Source organism: Malus domestica, chromosome 10 (genome assembly GCF_042453785.1).
Source record: "Malus domestica chromosome 10, GDT2T_hap1".
Classification (NCBI taxonomy): domain Eukaryota; kingdom Viridiplantae; phylum Streptophyta; class Magnoliopsida; order Rosales; family Rosaceae; genus Malus; species Malus domestica.
Window position 1 is genome coordinate 365,598 of NC_091670.1, and position 20,975 is coordinate 386,572.

The window sequence follows — 20,975 nt, forward strand, 5'->3', positions numbered from 1 at the left end:
TAATCCTTTTAACCCTTCTACCCTCTACCACTCCCCATCTAATTCATTCACCACAGCCGTGCCTTCCCACCACCATCACCACCTTGCGCAGCCACCAAAGGAGGAGAAAGAAGGAATGCCGTGCAGTCCAAAGGAGGAAGACACCTTGCACATGCAATCTGCCATTAGTGGAGTGTTTGGAGTTCTTTCTTTCTTTGTTTCTGTTTTCATGTTTAATTTAAATTGTTGTTCAATTATGTTAGACATGTGGAACTAATTTCTTTATAGTTAGAGGTGAATTTGAAGCCATGGACATATGTTTTATATGATTTGATTTCTTCCAATTATGATTTCAGAAATTGTGAATGTGATTTACTTATCTATTTGATTGATAACTTGTTTATTTATGTGGGTTGAGGGTCGACACTTAATTTGCATGCCTAAACTTGATGCTAGGATATAAGGGAATTTCACCTAATCGTTATTAACTTGTATTCATAAGTAGTGAAAGTCGCTAGTCACGATTGTGTTAAGTAAATCCTAGGCAAGAGTAACATGCGTATCCCATAGTTATGAATGCCTCGTCAATGCTTATGATTTCCATTAAACTTAATGATCTTTGATATGTGTCTCTATCATGCGTATTCCATAGTTAGGGTCCTTGATAAGAATAATTTGGTTGTAATGCGTATTCCATTCAATTCAATGAATCTAGGGAAATCTGAGAGTTAATTGGTGCAATCTAGTTAATTTGGGGCATTGTCATTCATGGTTTGTTAAAAGAATAATTGGAGATCGAGTTGTATGCATATGTTCATGTGTGGATAAGGAACCCTCTAACTAGCTTCTCACCATTCTATTTAATCACAATCTGTGTTGCTTTACATTTGTTTTTAAAGTCTGAGTTTTAAAGTTTTAATTTCGTCAAAATCATTCCCCCATTTATTTTAAAGTGTTAGATTAGTTAGAAATCCATTTAGTTGTGTTTTTAAGTGTTTTGAGTCAAGTCATAGTCCAAATTCGTCCAAACCAGTGTTAGGTACTCAAAACTGCCCAGAAAGTGGTTTTAAGGCAGTTTTGACCCTTTTAGTTGCAGTTTTGAGTTTTTAGTTTGTTTAGGTGTTTTAAACCCTAGTTTTGCATTAATTGAGTCTAGTTTAGTGTTCTACATTATATTTTTATGTTCTTGAGTCAGATTTACATTGATTAGCATCCCTAGTTAATCCCCGGTTAGAACGATCCCTATTTGCTCATATACTACAATTGTCATCCATAGGGTTTAATTTGTGTGTCAAGTTAATTTTCACATCACTAGGCCGGCTAGAACGTATGCGTAAGCGTTGTTGGCTCGCAGAACTTAAGTGAGAGTGTAAGTCTGAAATGCCTCAAGTTGCTTGCATACCTTCTCTAGGTATTGCGCCATCCTCGTATGCTTTTCTGTGTATTCCCCAGTAGTTTGGCTTATGATTAGCTGGGAATCAGAATGAATTGTGAGCTTTTTCACCGCCAAGTATTTTGCCATTTGGAGGCCTGCTAGTAGGGTCTTGTACTCTGCTTCATTGTTGGATGCTTTGAAGCCTAAAGTGATCGCCTGCTCGAGCATTGAATTGTCTGGGGTGACAAGGATCATACCTGCTCCCAAGCCTTTGAAATTGGATGCGTCGTCGACATGCAAATGCCAAAAGTCTTTGATGGCGAGAGCAGGCACGGCTAAGGTGTGCTCGGTTGCTTCTAAGGCATCGTTGGGCTGCTCTGTTGTGTCGCCTAGGTTAGGTGTGAATTCTGCTATGAAGGCCGCCAAGGCTTGGGCCTTTATCACCGTGCAGGGTCAGAAAACTAAACCGTATTGGCCAAGTTCCAACGCCTATTTCATCACTCGTTGAGAAGCATCTGGACTATGTAGGATTGATCGTAGTGGATATTGAGTCTTGATGATAATTTTATGAGCTTGAAAGTATGGTCTGAGCTTCCGAGCCGCAACAATTAGCGCCAAAATTAATTTTTTGATCTTCGAGTATCTAGTTTCCGCATCGAGAAGAGCTTTAGAATGATAGAATACCGGCAGTTGGGCCCCCAGCTCTTCTTGTATGAGGGCGAGCTCACTGCTACTTCTGAGACTACCAAGTAAATGTATAAGTCTTCCGCTGCCGATGTGATCTAACCGCTGCTTGCCTTTTACCATGATGTTGTTGACATAGACCTCCATGGTTACCCCAATTTTCTTCTTGAACATCATGTTTACTAACCTTTGGTAAGTGGCTCCCGTGTTCTTGAGGCCAAAGGGCATGACCTTGTAGTAGTAGGTGCCTCGCTCGATCACGAACGCAGTTTTCTCCTTGTCAGGCTTGTACATGGCTCTTTGGTTGTAGCTAGAGTATGCGTCCAAGAAGCTGAGCAGCTAGTTCCCATAAGTTAAATATACCAATAGATCGATTTGGGGAAGCGGATAAGGATCTTTTGGGTTGGCTTTGTTGAGGTCGATGTAGTCTACGCAAACCTTCTATTTGCCCTTTTCTTTCTTCACGACTAGCATGACGTTGGCAAGCCATGCTGAGTGTGCTACCTTTTCTATGAATCCGACCTCCAGTAGCTTGTCAAATTTCGCTTCGATGATCGCTACTCGCTTGGGTGCGAAATGTCTTCCCTTTTGGATCACTGGTTTGGTAGAGGGGTCGACATGCAACTTGTGGCAAGCTATCTTGGGGTCGATGTTGGGCATGTTGGAAGGTGACCATGCAAAGATGTAATGATTTTCCCTAAGGAAAGCCGTAAGCTCTTCCTTCTCGGCTAGGCTTAGACGTGAGCCAATTCTAGCCATCTTTTTCGACTGTTGGGGATCAAGAATGATGTCATCGGCGTTCTCTTCGGGTTTCCATCCTATCTTATCTGCTTAGGCACCAGTTTCTTGATTCGCTTGCTGTAATTGCTATTTGGTAGTTTCTTTGTCCCTTTGGACCTCGGTAGTCTCTACGGGGGTAAAGGTCTTCTTTTTCGATTCCTTCAATACTTGCACAGTGCATCGTTGAGATACGGCCTGGTTAGATTTGATTTCTCCGACTCATCTGACTGCTCTTGTGGAATCATATTTTTTGGTACTTGACAGAAGTGACGGCATCCAGCTTGATCAACCAAGGTCTTCCAAGAATCTCATTGTAGGGAGATGGGTTGCTTACGATTATGAACATCTGCTTTGAGACAACTTGTGGTGTTTTCACGTCAAGTGTGATGTGGCCGATAGCAGTTGAGGTGTGCTCGTTGAATCCGGTGAGTACCTCTGCTCGGCGTATGATTATGTTTTCCAGGCTCATCTTCTGAATGATTGAGAGTTGAAGTAGGTTGACTGCACTTCCATTGTCAACCATCATTCTGTTGATTATAGCATTGGCTAGTTGGACAGATACTACTAGTGCGTCGTCGTGTGGAAAATTGATGCCTTCTCCATCCAGCTCGGTGAAGCCAATGATGGGTCCGGGCTGAGTGTTGACTGCTTGGATCTGTGAGACTAACAGTGCTTGCTGGATCTTCCTTTTTTGGAGCTGTTGGTGGCCCCTAAGTGCTCGGATTCAGCAAAAATGCCATTGATCTGAATTATCTTGGTTGGTGGCTCTTCGTTGTCGTCTGCGTTCTTTCTAGGCTACGCAGCTAGCTTGTCCAAGTATCTTTCGACCTTGCCTTCTTTCACAAGCTTCTCTAGGTAGTTCTTCCAAGTGTAACAGTCGTCGGTTGTGTGACCAGGGCCTTGGTGGAATGCGTAGTATTTGGTGTGATCCATCTTGGAAATATCTCCATTTGATTGTTTCGGCAGCTTGAACCATGGCTCATTCTTGATGTCTCGAAGGATTTGATGGATAGGGATTAAGAACTTAGAGTAGTTCTTGGCCGTCAGGCCTTCTTTTGTCGTGGGTCGGTCTCTACGCTTGGCCTGCTGCATGCTTTCCGTCCTCTTTCTTTTGAGCTACTACCGACTCTTTTTTAGGCTGCTCAAGCATCTTGTCTGCTCATCGAGCCTCATCCCAAAGTGAATGTTTTTCTACCAAAGTTTGATCTTCTTTCATGATCAACTCTCCGAACAATGGGTAGTCTACTGGGAGTTCTTTTTGGAAGGCTACACTTGCTATCGAGTCGTTACATCCGACTATCTTCTCATTTTCTACTTTGAATGTCTTCACGTTGAACCAATGGTCGAACTTTTTCTTGATTGAGCAATAAGATGAGTATTCTTTGGTGAAAACCAAGGAAAGATCATCAAAACTCTGAATGGATCGTGGCGGCAAGGTGTGGAACCAATCTTGTGCCACGCCTTGCAACATGGTGATGAATATCTTGCACATAAGAGCATCGTTGTTCCGGTAAAGAACCATTGTGCTTCGGTAATGCTTCAATTGCCTCTCCGGATCTATATCTCATTTGAAAGATGTGAAATGTGGCATGCTAAACTCGCGTGGAGGTTCTGCCTGCTCGATCTCGTCCATGAAGGATAACCTGCTCATGTTGGTCATGCCCCATCGTAGCGCTTCATTGGCCACTTCGTTGCGTTGGAAATCACATAATCGCTCGTTTAAGAGCCTTTCTACCTCTTCCTGAATTTGCTTTTGTTGGGGTAGCGGAGCTCTCGGCTACCCCCAGTCTTGACCTGTTGGTCTAGGCTGGTTTTCTACATACTCGACTCGTCTGTGTTATGGTAGCGGTGCATGTGGTCAGTTCCTGGCAGGCGAGGGGATTATTCGCAGGCTGCCGGTTGAACTTAAGCCGAATTGAGTGACTACTTCTCTCCGTCCGTCGTGTTGCCTACTCTAATGTGATATGAAGGATGCTCCTTGCAGGCCTAGCCGCGAATGAACGCTTTTCCTGAAAGGCTGCCCATGTTGATTATCGGAGTGTGGCCCTAACCGTGAGTGTATGCTTTTCTACAGGCCTAGTCGAGAGTGGATGCTTCTCTGCGCGCTAAGATGGGAGTATACACTATCTTGGAGGCCCAATCGGGAATGTACATTGCCCAAATGCTCGATTAGTGGCTGGTTGAGTGGCTGCTTGCCGAGACGCTGCTGGAGAGGTTTCTCGTCTGTCCTTGTCCTACTTCGGGACACCTCATCTGGGGCACGTTGGATCTCAGTGTATTGTAAGAGTTGATTCACCAAGGTTGTCTATTGTGCAAAGGCGCTCGTCAACTCTATGACTTGTCGAGACAAGTGTTGTTCGCCATTTGGATTGGAAGAGCTTGGAAGGAATGCGCCTCCTTGAGCAGTGGAAGGGTGGTAAACTTCGAGAGTGAGATTTGAGTTGGGAAATGTCAAATCCGCGGAGAAATGTGGTGAAAATGCCTTTGGTTCGATCATAGGTCCTGAAATTTAAAGTCGGGATGATTGAGCTAATCTTGGACCAACTTGGGCTGTTTGGGAAACCACGGGAGCAGGCTGGGCCACGGGAGTAGGCTGCTCGACATGTGGTGCACGCGGATGGAAGGCTTGGGCTTGGCTGGCAACGCGTTGGGCTTGCGTTGGGTTTGGATGGCACGGGCCAGCTCGGCTAGAGTTGGGCCCTTGAAGGTTGAAGTGGCACGGCTTGGGCCGTGGCCTTCGCGTTGTGGGTAGCCACCATGGTGGTTGCCATGGTGGTGACCCGTGAGGGTGGTGCCGGTCCACTCATCGTTGTGTTGAGCCTTGTAGATCGCCGCGGTCCTAATCCTTGAACGTTGGAATTTCCGTTCGTCGAGGTTTCCGAATCTCTTGCCATTGTACTTTTCTTTTAAATTTTATCAAAGAATTTTTCGAAATAAAAATTCCTAAAATAAGAACGTACGAAAAATCTACAAATAAGCAAGGAAACAAAAAAAACCTTAGATGCAAGAGTCTTTTACAAGTGTGTGACTCAACTCTCAATAAAAGCACCAATTTGTGGATGCAAATTTCTTCCTCCTTGTTCTTGGACAAAATTGCACCTACAAAACAAAAAACACCTTAGGTGAAGGCCAAGAGCCTCACGCTCCCACGATGAATGGGGGTGGGGGGGTGCTTTTGGCCGAAGAACCTCCGATGCCAAAGTTAGAATTTTGAGGGAAAAGTGTTTGGAGAATTTAGAGAATTTAGCAAGAGTGTAGAACTTAGGTTTTGGGGAAAATGAGGGTGTTTATATAGGGGTGCGGCCAGCCCCTCTGGGAGGAAAAGGACCGGCCACTGGGATGGTTTGTTGGGTGACATGCACGATTTGTTAGCTAATTAATAAATTAATTGAGTAATAAATCAATTTATTAGCTAATTAATATAATTAAAAAGGAATGATTTGGGGGTTACCTTGTGAAGAAGATTTGATGAGGATGGATGAAATAGGTTTTGAATAAATACCTATTTTGGGCACTTTTGACTTGATTGAGGGATGATTGTCCACTGCTTGCGCGTAGAAATCCCGGTGTGCCTCGAGGGTAATCTTGTATTTTTACCCAAAAATACATGTGTCGCCTCCATATTTTCTTGATTATTTTTTGGTTCCACAAGAATAACCTGCTTTAATACCATGACAAACTTTGTAGGCCCATGCAGGTCACCACTAACATCACTGATATTGTCACAACTTAAATACCTATTGCTAGTTGTTGGGTTTTATTACAAAAGGCCTTAGTGATATTAAGGGCAGGAACTTCCACATATTAACTTTATATTATTTTGTCATATGACCGATGTGTGATCTTATTCTCCAATAGTACAAAATTTCAAAAACAAAAAGTAATGGTTTAGACAAGAGTGGTGTTAGTAGCAATGGGGGCCGAAGTAGTGGTAGTAGTGGTGAGACTAAAGGTGTTAGTGTTGGAAATGTGCCCTAAAGCCAATCATATGATGATATTTTACAAACATTTCAAATGTTAAACTAATCTAGTTAATATAAAGGGCAAATATTATTGTTTAAGCCGTCTCATATAAATGTTATATGCATAAACGATAAGTCCAAGGAATATGTAATTGGGAGAATGTGATCTAAAGAAGTTAGATTCATGAGACCATTCTCTTTCGTATACATATCCTAAACGTTCCTGATCATAGGATTTCCAATTAGGCATTGACAGTCTGTTAAGATCAGTCCGTGTTATATCTTCTCTTAGGGAGAGTGACTGGTCTCGAGTCATTAGTGTAACCGACACCAAGACAAGCATGTAGGTGCTCAATAGAGAATGAGTCCACTGAACACGATCAACGAGGAGTTCTCATACTCATGTCACATGAGAACCCATGGTTGGGATAATGCAAAGTAGTCATTTGACCCGAGACATCATAGTTGTCTTGTGATTAGGTCCTTAATCTTTGACTATGTCAAAGTCACTCCGTCAAAGGGTGTCCACGACATAGTTGGGGTTAAGCCACTTAGCCATGGAGGCAAGTGAATGCACAACAAGGGATCTCTAACCTTCAAACCATTTGAGGGAGAATACTGTATGATATGATTAAGAATCTTTGGCCAGAGTATGAATGAGATTTAGGAAGTCGTTCCAAATCACATTCAAGGTAATCATATAAGTAAGTGAATCACATTGGATAGTAGACATGAATAAACTATCAAACCAAACAATGTGGTCAAGAGTATTGTATTAGAGAAAGACCGTATTGCATTGTAATCCCAAACTGAATAGGTTCTCCACCTCTTCTGAATAGCTTGGATAGCCATGACATACTGCTAGGTGTCACTCATGGTTTGTGGAAGCCCTGAAAATTAGCAAACACTGATCTTCATCAAAGGGAGAATTGAAATGTTGTTTCAATTCACAATTGATCGTTAAGAGTAACAATCACCCACTGCCTTGCTAAAAGGAACCTAATGGATCGTACACCATGAAAGGTAGAGATTGAAGAAATAATGGAGACAAGTAAAGATAATTAAATGGTTTAATTATTTATCACTATGATTAATTAATAAGTTAATTAATCAAACGAATAACTTCATTATAGACCTCGGGTTAGTTTTGGGCCTCAAGGCCCAATGGGATTTGAATGTCAAGTCCAATAACTTAAGTTGTATGACAACTTGAAAAACACAAAGGGCTTCAAAACCCTTTTAACCTACAATGGTCGGCCATATAGAGAGGGGTAATGAACTAGCCTTAATTGCAAGTTTGCCACTCCATTGTGAGGTGGTATAAAGACAACTTTATAGCCATTTCATCCTTAGGGTTTTCTTAGGAGAAAAGATGAGAACACAAAGCTCTCTTGACTCTCTAGGAGGCCAGCCACCTTGGAGGAAATTACTAGCATCTATTTCCTCCAAGGTCACTCATCTCTTCATCAATGTTCTCCTTGGTGTGGAGACTTAGAGGTTCTTTATTTTGGGAACTTGGAGAATCCATTCTACCACCCTCATCCAAGAAATCCATGGAGCTAAGAAGTAAGGAATGAAGACTCTATCTCTTGGGTGATTAGCCTTTGCTTATGCAAAGAGGAATCAACAAAGGTATAATATTTCTCAACTCACTTTGTTCTTGAGTTGAGTCTTGGTTCACCACACTCACTAGGCCTTGGATTTCGTGGGTAAAGTTTTGTTTTTGAGTGCATACAAGCATGATTCCGCCTTTTAATTGTTAATTGCATGCATAGATGTTACTCAAATGAACTAGTTTTCACAAATATTTATTACCAGTTGTTGGGTTTTATTACAAAAGGCCTTAGTGATATCAAGGGCAGGAACTTCCATATATTAACTTTATATTATTTTGTCATATGACCGATGTGTGATCTTATTCTCCAATATTACAAAATTTCAAAAACAAAAAGTAATGGTTTAGACGAGAGTGGTGTTAGTAGCAATGGGGGCCGAAGTAGTGGTAGTAGTGGTGAGACTAAAGGTGTTAGTAGTGGTGAAATATAGGTGGTGGCAATAGTAGGATAAATGGCAATGGTGGAGGAGTGGTGGCGGTGGAGTTGACTGCAATGGTGGTAGAGGACGGTTCTATTAATAATGGTTATGAGGGGTGATTGTGAAAGTGGTGGTTGAGAGGTGAGGATGATGGTGGTGGCATTGGTGAGGCTGATGGGATGGAGAATGTGGTGATGATGGTTGTGGTGATGGTGATGCAAGATGGTGAGACGGTGGCAGTAATGTTGGTTGTGGCTATGGTGAGAGGGTAGTGTTGGTGGTGCTTATAGTGGCAAGGGTGATGGTAGTAAAGGATATGGTATTGGTGGCGATGGTGGTGGGAGGTAATGGTGTCAAAGATGGTGGCCGTTGTGGTGGTGATGGTGAGATGATAGAGAATGTGGTGATGGTGGTGGTGGCGGCAGAATTGGTAATGGTAGTAATGGCAAACATGATCTTATTTTTTTTTTATTAAACTCTAACTTTGCTTTATATATATGTATCTTTTATTTTCTATTATATTCAAATTGTTTTTAAAACAATAGAGGAAACATCAATTTCATGTTCTAAAAAACTTAGGCTAAATATTGTTTTCTGCATTTTCCCTTTTTTGAGTTTATTTTCACAAAACAGTCCGGCGAATGCATTATAACCCCTTTTTGTATCTGGAAAACAAAAAATTGTTTTGCAAAATGTTAACGAACAAATCCTAAATGTTTTTTATTAGGTGATATTTTGTATTAAATTATTTTAGGTCATGTTTATTTACAAGAAATGAAAATTGGAATCATTTTGGCAACGAAAAAAAGAATCATTTTGATTATTGTGTTCCGTGCGTTACTAAAATATTGGAATGAGAATCAGTTTATTTCTAAACTTTTCCTTGTGTTCACTAACCCCTAAGAAATTGGCAAAATGTTAACTTCCCTTTCAAATCTGTAATCAAATACCTAAATATTCGAAATCCTAATTCCCTTCCTTTACTTTTCCTATTTCTATGTTCTCTCATTTTACCTTCCTTATTTCATATTTATAGCAAGTGAGATTCAAATTTTAAGGAAGCACCACACGGCCTAAACCAATCATACTAAATTATTACTGTATTGAATTATTTATTTATTTATTTATTTTTAATTTTTTGAATTATGGATGCTTTATTTTATTAATCAACATAAGATAGCCAAAACTATCTATATCCAAACGTGAATTTCTGGGACTAGGGCAACATCTCTAAGAAAAGACACGCGACATGATTACAATCACATCACAAGGCATAAATACAAAAGGATGCAAAAACATCCCCAATCCTAACTAGATTACAAATACAACCAAAAAGCAAAGAGATACTAAACTAGACGTAATACACTAATGATGTGAGCCTCTATAAAAAAAGAACCTTAGATAAGAAGTAATTATGTACTGGGAGTTAGTAGGGAAGAAGGTTTAAGATTTGAAACTTCACCTTGAATTGGTGGCAGAATAGGTTGTTGCTGTTGTACAAAAAATTCCCGATCAGATTTAGGCGACTCATGTTGTCGTTGTTCTTGATGCTAGACTAGTGGTAGAAAAGAAGGTGATTATCTTCTGCATGAGGCTGCAGCTCCGCTATTTCACTAGCTGCGTTCGCTAGGGCATGGGTGGAATTCTTTCTGACCAAAGGAATTTCCTCTGGTTCCTCAACCTCAAAATCCCCTGGTAAAATTCCAAAACCTTCACCCGCAACCACTTCTTATTTTCAGGTGCCTCCACAATGAGCTTAGGAGACACGCCAATAGGCCTCTTGCGTTTGTTGTTGTCTAGTTTTAAGAAATTTTTAATCTGAAACGAGTGGACCTGTTCGCGTCAGGAATTTCCGTCGGGGATGTTTCCTGGCCGACGAGCACACAGCTCCCCTGGAGGTTGGCGCCGTTTGAGGGCTGTTGTCGGGCTTCTGCTTCACTGTCGGGCGTTGTCGGGCAAGTCTCGTCGGGCAAGTCTTGTCGGGCAAGACTCTTTGGGCAAGGCTCGTCGGGCAAGGCTGAAAGAGAAGGACAGCGTTAACTTTGAGAGGTGCCTTTGTGGGGCCTTAGGTGTAGGCCTTGAGGCTCACAATCAAGGTTAACTTTTAGGTGCTCAGGCATGCCACTGCCATCTTTAGCATGGCAGATGTAAAATGGATGTCGCGTTTTAGTTGTATATATGTATGTATCCAAAAAACCGTGTTAGTTATAACAGGTGCCTTTGTGGGGCCTTAGGTGTAAGCCTTAAGGCTTCCCGTCAATAACTAAACCAGTGCTCGAACACATCACATTTGTTCTCGTGATTGCCGGAGTTTTCTAACTATTATACTTCTGATTACCCGAGTCCAAGAAGTAGAATGAACCCATAGGTGCCTTTGTGGGGCCTTAGGTGTAGGCCTTGAGATTCCCATCAGAGTTCGTTCTTATACTCAAACTCTCTAGATCGCAGAACGGAATGAATCCAAATGGATGCCTTTGTGGGGCCTTAGGTGTAGGCCTTGAGGCTTTCCATCAGAATCCATTCCATGCTCAAGCGTTCTATGGTAATCATAATATAATAGAAATAAAACTAGAGAGTAGGTCGATTACTTGCGCCCCAAGTAACTTCGGACTTCTCCTTTATCAAGGACTGTCGTGGATGGATTAAGTCCACATAAGGTTCTTTTTTATGCCTTGAGGCCAAGGACTTTTAACTGATCAAATTTACATGCCCGAGGGCTTAGGACTTGGATCTGGTTTGAATACTGAAGATATATTCAAATCGGATTCAAGTACTGAGAAAGCCTTTTAATAGTCATATTGCTAGAAATAACTTGCATATAACTGGAAGTATACAACATATTGAAAAGACAAAAACAAAGCAAAGAAGGTCGGACAAGTTTAAACCTTATCAGGTAAGGTTGCTCGTCTTGTAGGTTCCTATCTTTGTAGTTTTGTCAAGGGTCTGAAAGCTTAGAGGGATAGAGAGAGAGATTACAAAAGATGAATCGATACTACAGCAGGGTGAACAAGGTAGCAGAGCTATTACAAAGGTTTGAAGGGAGGGTTATCCCACGAGGGATGAAGGCTTGTCCCGAGAGGGATGAAGGCTGACTACAGCTTTGTTTTGAAGGCAAATCTAGCTTTGAGCAGAGTTTGTGGTTGCATTTGTTTGTTTGATTGAGTGTCCTTATTCCTGGTTTTTCTTTCTTCTTATATAGACAACTCGGCTTGGCCTTCTGTAGCAGTAGCCTTGCCCGAATGTGGTGTAAAGGTGATGACTCATCAGCTTTTTTACATGTACTGCCATCATAAAGTACTTTATTGGCTGTGTAGCAAGTGGTCTTCATGAGCTGCACCAAGTCAGAAAAAAAACCCCTATCTGCCTTCTAGGCTTTGACTGTCTTCCCTTTCGGGCCTCCTTTTGGGCTAGCTCATTTCTTGAGCCCAAAGTTCAAGTTTTGATCCAAACAGTGCCCCCTTCAATCAATATTTAGCCTGGAATTCCAGGCGCCAATATTGATTGAAACGCTCTTTATAAAACCCACGAATCCTTTGCGGTTGAACTCCTCAATCCCCTGTATTCACAACAAGAAATCCTTCTCTAAGGTTTCGCCCTCGTCATCTTCCTTGGTATTCCCTTCTCGAACTTCATCAAATGACTGCGGAATCTAGCCAAACCTAACCCTCCTACGAATCTGGCAAAGGAATCGCCACTCTGCGTCGTCTACTCAATGGGCTTTCTAGGACCACCTGTCCTGATGGGGAGGAAGGGTTTTCTGATTGATCTACCATTTGTAGAAGACCTTCATTCGGATTCTTTTTGCCAAGTTGATGGCTTTTCTTTTTGGACATGCAAGATTAAGAAGTTTATAGTCCCACTGGGCGTGCCAAAACTATGTTCGCGTCAGGAATTTCCGTCGGGGATGTTTCCAGGCCGACGAGCACACAGCTCCCCTGGAGGTTGGCGCCGGTTGAGGGCTGCTGTCGGGCTTCTGCTTCACTGTCGGGCGTTGTCAGGCAAGTCTCGTCGGGCAAGTCTTGTCGGGCAAGACTCTTCGGGCAAGGCTCGTCGGGCAAGGCTGAAAGAGAAGGACAGCGTTAACTTTGAGAGGTGCCTTTGTGGGGCCTTAGGTGTAGGCTGGTGTGAAATATATAAGCACACAAATTAAACCCTCTTTTATCAATTGTAGTAAAGTATGTAAGTAGGGATCGTTCTAGGCCGGGGATTATGAGGGATTGCTAAATCACTTGGAAACTGACTTGAAAACGTAAAAACAAAGTTTAAAACACTAAACTAGACTCAAAGAATGCAAAACTATACTTTAAAACACTAAAACAAACCAAAAGACTCAAAACAGCACCTAAACACTCAAAACTGCCTTAAAAACACAATCTGGGCAGTTTTGAACACTAAGGAAGAATTTGAACGAAAATATGTTATAACTTGACTCAAGACACTTAAAAACACAAACTAAATTGAGTTCTGACTAATATGACTCAACAAAATAAAGGGGGATTGATTTTAGACAAATTTGAAAACAAAATAGGTTTTAAAACGAGATTGATCAAATTGAATGGATGAGAAGGCTAGCTAAGGGGTTCTTCTCCACACATGTTATACTTGCATACAAAATGATTTCCAATTGCTCTTCGACAAACCATGAATACTCAACGCCCCAAATTAACCGTGAATTGCACTAATTAACCCTCAGTTTTTCCACAAGTTATTAGGTTGGATGATTGCATACGACAACCCAAAACATTCCCTACAAGTTCCCTACATGAATTGCATAATAGAGATACACGCAAGAATCATTAAGTTCTATGAAAAACATAAGCATTGACGAGGCACTCGTTACTATGAATTGCATGAAACTTATGCCAAGAATTTACTTAACACGATTGTGATCAACAACCTTTACTACTTATGAATATAAGTTCATAACGATTAGGTGAAACTTCCTTATATCCTAGCATCAAACTTATGCATGAAAATTAAGCGTGCACTCTCAACCAACATACACAAATTAGTTTTAATTCATAGAGATAAGAAAATTAAATTCACAATTCATGAAACGCAATTGGAAGTAATCAAATCATATAGCAAGCATAAACATGGTTTTGAATCCCCCCTAGCCAAGGGGGGTTTAGTTCCTCATACTCGCAATTACACAAAGATAACTTAATTTAAACATTGAAATCAAAGATAGAAAACACCTAGAAACGCTCCAACACTCCCAAGGCTTGGGCATAGGCACGGCACAAGATGTTCCTTCTCTTTCCTTCCTTGCAAGCAGCGGCACTAGAGGTTTTGGACGGTTTTGGGTGGTTTTTATGGTGTAGAATGGATGGGGAATGGTATGGAAAGGTTTAGGATTGATGGGTGGTGTGGCTAGGGGTGGTTTTTGGCTGAAATTAGAAAGAATGGTGGTGGGAAGTTTCGGCCAAAGCAAGGAGAAAATCTGTTATGTTGATGAATATGGGAGGTGGTATTTATAGGCTTGAGAGAGGACCACTCCATTTCCTTTGCATGTGCAGCTTGTGTGGGTGTGTGTTGTCATGTTTCCCCTTTACATTTACACACACATGCTTCATCATTTCAACCACCAAACACACACATTTTCTGCCATGTTTTCCTTTACATTTACACACACATGCTTCATCATTTCAACCACAAAACACACACAATTCCTACCCATGTGTGTGTGTTTCCTTTGCCCATGTGTGTGTGTTTTTCCTTTGCATTTGCATACACATGTTCTTCATTATTTCAACCAACAATCCACCCATTTTCTGCCCATGTGTGTGTGTTTCCTTTGCCCATGTGTTGCCTTTCTCTTTTTATTAGCCAAATCTGCTTAGCCCTTTTCTGACCTTTCAGTGTTACAATGCCCATAACTTCTTCTAGAAAAAATGAGATTAACAATCCGTAAATTGCTCCAGAAAATAGACATCCGTAGCTTTCCACACATATAAGGCTCATTCTCTCATTCATTCTAAGCTGTTTGTAACATGCTTCCAAAGTCAGATAATCTGCACAGGCAGTTTTGACGAATTTGTTACTTAATAATTCACTTGTGCTACTTTTCTTTTCTTTGCTTGATAAATCACACAAAACACAAAAACATAGTAAATAGCTCAAAAATATAAGGAACTAACTAAGAAAAGACAAGTGAATTTTATGTAAAATATATATAAATATGAGCTTATCATAGGCCTTGAGGCTCACAATCAAGGTTAACTTTTAGGTGCTCAGGCGTGCCACTGCCATCTTTAGCATGGCAGATGTAAAATGGATGTCGCGTTTTAGTTGTATATATGTATGTATCCAAGAAACCGTGTTAGTTATAACAGGTGCCTTCGTGGGGCCTTAGATGTAGGCCTTGAGGCTTCCCGTCAATAACTAAACCAGTGCTCGAACACATCACATTTGTTCTCGTGATTGCCGGAGTTTTCTAACTATTATACTTCTGATTACCCGAGTCCAAGAAGTAGAATGAACCCAAATAGGTGCCTTTGTGGGGCCTTAGGTGTAGGCCTTGAGGCTTCCCATCAGAGTTCGTTCTTATACTCAAACTCTCTAGATCGCAGAACGGAATGAATCCAAATGGATGCCTTTGTGGGGCCTTAGGTGTAGGCCTTTAGGCTTTCCATCAGAATCCATTCCATGCTCAAGCGTTCGATGGTAATCATAATATAATAGAAATAAAACTAGAGAGTAGGTTGATTACTTGCGCCCCAAGTAACTTCGGACTTCTCGTTTATCAAGGACTGTCGTGGATGGGTTAAGTCCACATAAGGTTCTTTTTTATGCCTTGAGGCCAAGGACTTTTAACTGATCAGATTTCCATGCCCGAGGGCTTAGGACTTGGATCTAGTTTGAACACTGACGATATATTCAAATCGGATTCAAGTACTGAGAAAGCCTTTTAATAGTCATATTGCTAGAAATAACTTGCATATAACTGGAAGTATACAACATATTGAAAAGCTAAAAACAAAACAAAGAAGGTCGGGCAAGGTTAAACCTTATCAGGTAAGGTTGCTCGTCTTGTAGGTTCCTATCTTTGTAGTTTTGTCAAGGGTCTGAAAGCTTAGAGGGATAGAGAGAGAGATTACAAAAGATGAATCGATACTACAGCAGGGTGAACAAGGTAGCAGAGCTATTACAAAGGTTTGAAGGAAGGGTTATCCCGCGAGGGATGAAGGCTTGTCCCGAGAGGGATGAAGGCTGACTACAGCTTTGTTTTGAAGGCAAATCTGGCTTTGAGCAGAGTTTGTGCTTGTATTTGTTTGTTTGATTGAGTGTCCTTATTCCTGGTTTTTCTTTCTTCTTATATAGACAACTCGGCTTGGCCTTCTATAGCAGCAGCCTTGCCCGAATGTGGTGTGTGGGTGATGACTCATCAGCTTTTTTACATGTACTGCCATCATAATGTACTTTATGGGCTGTGTAGCAAGTGGTCTTCATGAGCTGCACCAAGTCAGAAAAAAAAACCCCTATCTGCCTTCTGGGCTTTGACTGTCTTCCCTTTCGGGCCTCCTTTTAGGCTAGCTCCTTTCTTGAGCCCAAAGTTCAAGTTTTGATCCAAACAAGACCCCTTTCTAAATCTTCTCAGCATTGATCAAGTACAGGTTAAGGATCGGGGATTTGCAGCAATGATTAACAATAGCGTCCTTACCGTGCTCTGCAAACCGAGCAAGAAAAGTCAGTCATTTCCAGCTACGATGCTTAGCAAGAATTTTGAAACCACACTCTATTAGCTCCGGACGACAAAGCCTGATGCTTTTCACATCATTGTCTGATCGAAGGTTGGGCAAAGAGACATTCCTAACTCAAACTGTGGAAGTTTTAAGTTTGTTTGAATGTATTTTTCATAGATTGATTGAATGTACAAGAGGGGATATATAATGAGGTAGAAGGTTACAAGCAACCCTACCTTGGCAAATCCTACTAACCCGGTAAACCTCTTGTTTGGATCAAAACTTGAACTTTGGGCTCGGGGGGAGTTGGCCCAAAAAGGCAGCCTAAAAGGAAGAGGAACTCAAAGACCAGTAAAAGCTCAGCCGAAGTCCAGAAGGCAGGAGAAGCCTGTTTTTTACTAGGTGCAGACCATGTGAACCACTTGCTCACCTACCCAAAGGCCAAGTGGTATAGACCAACCAGCTAATCAGCCCATAAAGTACTTTATAGTGGCAGTACAAGTAAAATAGCTGATGAGTCACTACTCTTCAAGCTGCATTCGGGCAAGGTTGCTGCTACAGGAGGCCAAGCCGAGTTGTCTATAAAAGAAGAAAGAGAAACTAGGAATAAGAACACTCAAACAAACCAATAAAGACACTCAAACAAACCAACAAATACAAGCACAAACTTTGCTCAAAGCCAGATTTGCCTTCAAACGAAGCTGTAGTCAGCCCAAGCCTTCATCCCTTTCAGGATAAACCCTTTGTAATAACTCTGCTACCCTGTTCAACTCTTGCTATAGCATCGATTTCTTTCTGTAAACTCATCTCCCAACCCTTTTTCTAGGCTTTCAAACCTCCTGATAAACCACAAAGATAGGAAGTTGCTAGACGATCAATCTTGCCTGACAAGGTTAAACCTTGCCCGACCCTCTTTGTCTTTGTTTTCTTTTGTCTTTTCATTCATTAGCCTAGCAATATGTTGTATACTACAAGTTGTATTCAAGTTATTTCTAGTGATATGGCTATTAAAAGACTCTCGCAGCGCTTGAATCCGATTTGAATATGTTTTCATAGTTCAAGTCAGATCTAAGTTCTAAGCTCTTGGGCATGAAAGATTTGATCACTTAAAAGTCCTTGACCTCAAGGCATAAAAAAGAACCTTATGTGGACCTAACCCATCCATGACAAGCTTTGATAAACAAGAAGTCCGAAGTTACTTGAGGCGCAAGTAATCGACATATCACTTAGTTTTATTTCTATTATATTATGATGACCATAAAACGTTTGAGTACGGAATGAATTCTGATAGGAAGCCTCAAGGCCTATCTAAGGCCCCACAAAGGCACCTATTTGGATTCATTCTGTTCCTCGGGCTAGAACGTTGAGAATGAATTCTGATGGGAAGCCTCAAGGCCTATCTAAGGCCCCACAAAGGCACCTATTTGGATTCATTTTGTTCCTCGGGCTAGAACGTTGAGTATAGAATGAATTCTGATGGGAAGCCTCAAGGCCTACATCTAAGGCCCCACAAAGGCACCTATTTGGATTCATTATGTTCCTCGGGCGTAGGTAATCAGAAGTATAATGGTTATAAGACTCCTGAAATCAATGAAACAAACGTTATATGTTCGAGTACTGGTTTAGTTATTGACTGGAAGCCTCAAGGCCTACACCTAAGGCCCCACAAAGGCACCTGTCATAACTAACATGGTCTCTCGGGCATATATACAACTAAAACTCTACATCCGTTTTACATCTGCCATGCTGAAGATAGCAGTGGCACGCCTGAGCACTTAAAAGTTAATCTTGATTGTGAGCCTCAAGGCCTACACCTAATGCCCCACAAATGCACCTTTCAAAGTTAACTTTGTCCTTCTCTTTCAGCCTTGCCCGACAAGCCTTGCCCGATTAGCCCGTCAGTAAAGCAAAAGCCCGACAGAAACCATCAACCGGCACCGACCTCTCGGGGAGTTGTGTGCTCGTTGGCCAAGGAACATTCCCCGACGGAAATTCCTGCCACGAACATAGTTTTGGCACGCCCGGTGGGATATCTTTGATCAAAGAAGTATGTCAAAGGGATCAGAAGATTTGCAAGCTGCTTTGTTGCACATGCTACAAAGACTAGAGGACGCCTCTGCAGGCACCAGAAAGGAAGATGACCCGGTTCTAAGACCACCTATTCCTATGTCTTTACCTCACCTCGGGGAGAAAGATGATAGGGAGAAGAGGGGATTTAAAATCAATCCACCAGAAGAAACAGCAGCGACGGATAAACATACGGATTCCTTTTCAGAGGCCCCTATAAATATGATCAGTATGGCTTGGGCGGAGAAGGGGAAAGAGAAGGTCACGAGAGAAGAAGGAAGAAGACTGGTTGACAAACCCATAAAAGGGGTAGTTAACTTGCCCGAATATCCAAGAGCCGCCATAATCAAAAGGATGGTGATGTGCAGTAAGTGCCAATGCGAGTGTGAGCTCGAAATACCGCCCACAGGAGCCCTCATAGATCATGAACTGATCAGGAGGAATGAAGAAGAAAAAATAAAAGAGGCACAAGAGAAAGCTCGGCGGACTGCAGGAAGGGATACCTCCCAAAGTGTCTTTCAGCGGTTAGGAGGTGATTCCCAACCAAAGGCTCTGTCAGAGATATTTCGCAACCATGAAGTTTCTGAGGAAGCAGAGGATAAAGATGCCAAAGAGCCAAAAGAGAGGGGTATAGAGCACTTTCAAATTTGGCATATGGGAAGAAAGGTTAGGAAGAATGACAGGATAACAAACCCTGTCAAAAAAGATAATCCTGCCCGCCTCGGGCGAAAATGGTATGTGGTTGGGAAGAATAGATAGCCCATTAAGCAAATGGGAGCCTCAATGGTCAAAAGGGTTCAAAGGCAACACAAAGCCTACATGAATTCCTTAAAAACCCCTGCGACGTCAGAAGCATCCAAAAATCAAAAGTTGGAGAAAGCGTCATCTGGGGGGAGTAATCAGCTCCGCTGGAGGAGTAAGAATGAGGTGGAAAGGGCTAATAGCAAGACTGAAGGCGAGGGAAACCATGTGCCACAAAGCCAACACCCTGGGAAATATAGAATCTTAAGGAGAGCTTAAGAGGATATGGTTATGGTGCTAACTCCTGGATGGAGGACAGAGCAGCCTATTTGTTTTGGAACTGTCTCACCTGAGAGAAAACAACCTTTTCTATCATTAATAGAGCCCTTCGGGGAAGTTCCAAAGCAAACACCATATTCAGGTGTGAATCAGCTTGAGGGGGCACCAGAACCACTGCTTCTACCAGATGCGATGGCTTGGTTGGATAAATTCATGGACCAGATTGGGAGCAAGAAAGAAGAACTGCCAGAGCCTAGCAACTTTCATATAAACATGGCGTATGTACTATCCGCCATGTTTGGTGCCCAACCAAATCAGCCTGCCACCATGGAAGGAGATTACGTGACAACTGAGCCAATGATGGCTCATGTCAGTGTGGAGGTAGCTAAAGAGGGAGAATCGGGCGAACCTGAAGAATCTGAAGCACCCAAGGATGGTCTTTTGAGGATCTATACAGACAAGATGGTGTTCAGCTGCCCGAATATTTCACTTGCCAATCATCTGAAACCTATATATGTCACAGCCCATTTGGAATGAGTGCCTTTCAAAAGAGTTCTAATTAATGGAGGAGCAGCTGTTAACGTACTACCAGCCAAACAAATGAAAAGGTTGGGGAAAGGTATAGAGGATCTTATTCCTACAGACCTCATTGTTTCTAGCTTCTCGGGCGCTATCACCAAGACTCATGGGATATTGCCTTTAGAAGTAGATTTGGGGTCTAAACAGATCATGCTGGCATTCTTTGTGGTGGACTGCACCTCCACCTATGGAGCCTTACTCGGAAGAGATTGGATCCACCAAAGTCTTGCTATACCCTCCACTCTACATCAACAAGTGGCTTTTTTCATGAGGCAAACACAAAAGGGCCACGCTTTTGGGAGATGGTAGAGGCCGAATCACGGCCATTTCTTCCCACAGCCAATGTGGCGGAAGCAAGTTTCTACAATCCCAACGTAGGAATCTTGAAGTGTTCAGGAGCAGATGAGAACGGCCGCCCTACCAAGGTGACGGCCCAGAAGCTCTTGGAACAAGGAATGCTCCTTACTAGTGAGGAGTGGGATAGACCTTGTATCGTCTCGACGCCCCTACACCATCAATGACGGAGCAAAAAATGAAAGATCAGGTAATGGCAATCAGATCCCTGATTAAAAGACTGTTGGTGTATGGGAAAGGAAGAAGACAAGAAAATGAGCTCTTAAACAAAGAAGAGCAGGAATGGCAGGTAGGAGCTTCAACCAGCCAGGATGAAAGCAAGGAGGAATATTGTTGAGAAGAATTGGAAAGGGCCATTCAAATGGCCGAGTGCATATACGACCCAGATGGGCTAGACGACTTACCCGAGAGCCCGGAGCTAGTCGAATTTTTATGTGCAGAACCTGATAAGCCACC

At 42.1% G+C, this 20,975-nt stretch overlaps 1 protein-coding gene across 1 annotated transcript; it reads right to left on the reverse strand.

Annotated features, from left to right (window-relative positions):
- Positions 1-3,059: 3,059 nt before the first annotated feature.
- LOC114827240 (uncharacterized) lies at positions 3,060-3,910 on the reverse strand. The gene is made up of 2 exons (XM_029108894.1): positions 3,618-3,910; positions 3,060-3,528 (listed from the first exon to the last, which is right to left on the reverse strand). The coding sequence occupies exons 1-2, from the start codon at positions 3,908-3,910 to the stop codon at positions 3,060-3,062; spliced, it is 762 nt and encodes a 253-aa protein (XP_028964727.1).
- Between the last annotated feature and the right edge of the window lie 17,065 nt (positions 3,911-20,975).

Coding starts and splice junctions, on each gene's coding strand:
- LOC114827240 (XM_029108894.1), bottom strand. CDS start 3,910: ATGCAGCAGGCCAAGCGTAGAGACCGACCCACGACAAAAGAAGGCCTG. Junction 3,529..3,617: donor TACTTGGACAAGCTAGCTGC/GTAGCCTAGAAA, acceptor CCGAGCACTTAG/GGGCCACCAACAGCTCCAAA.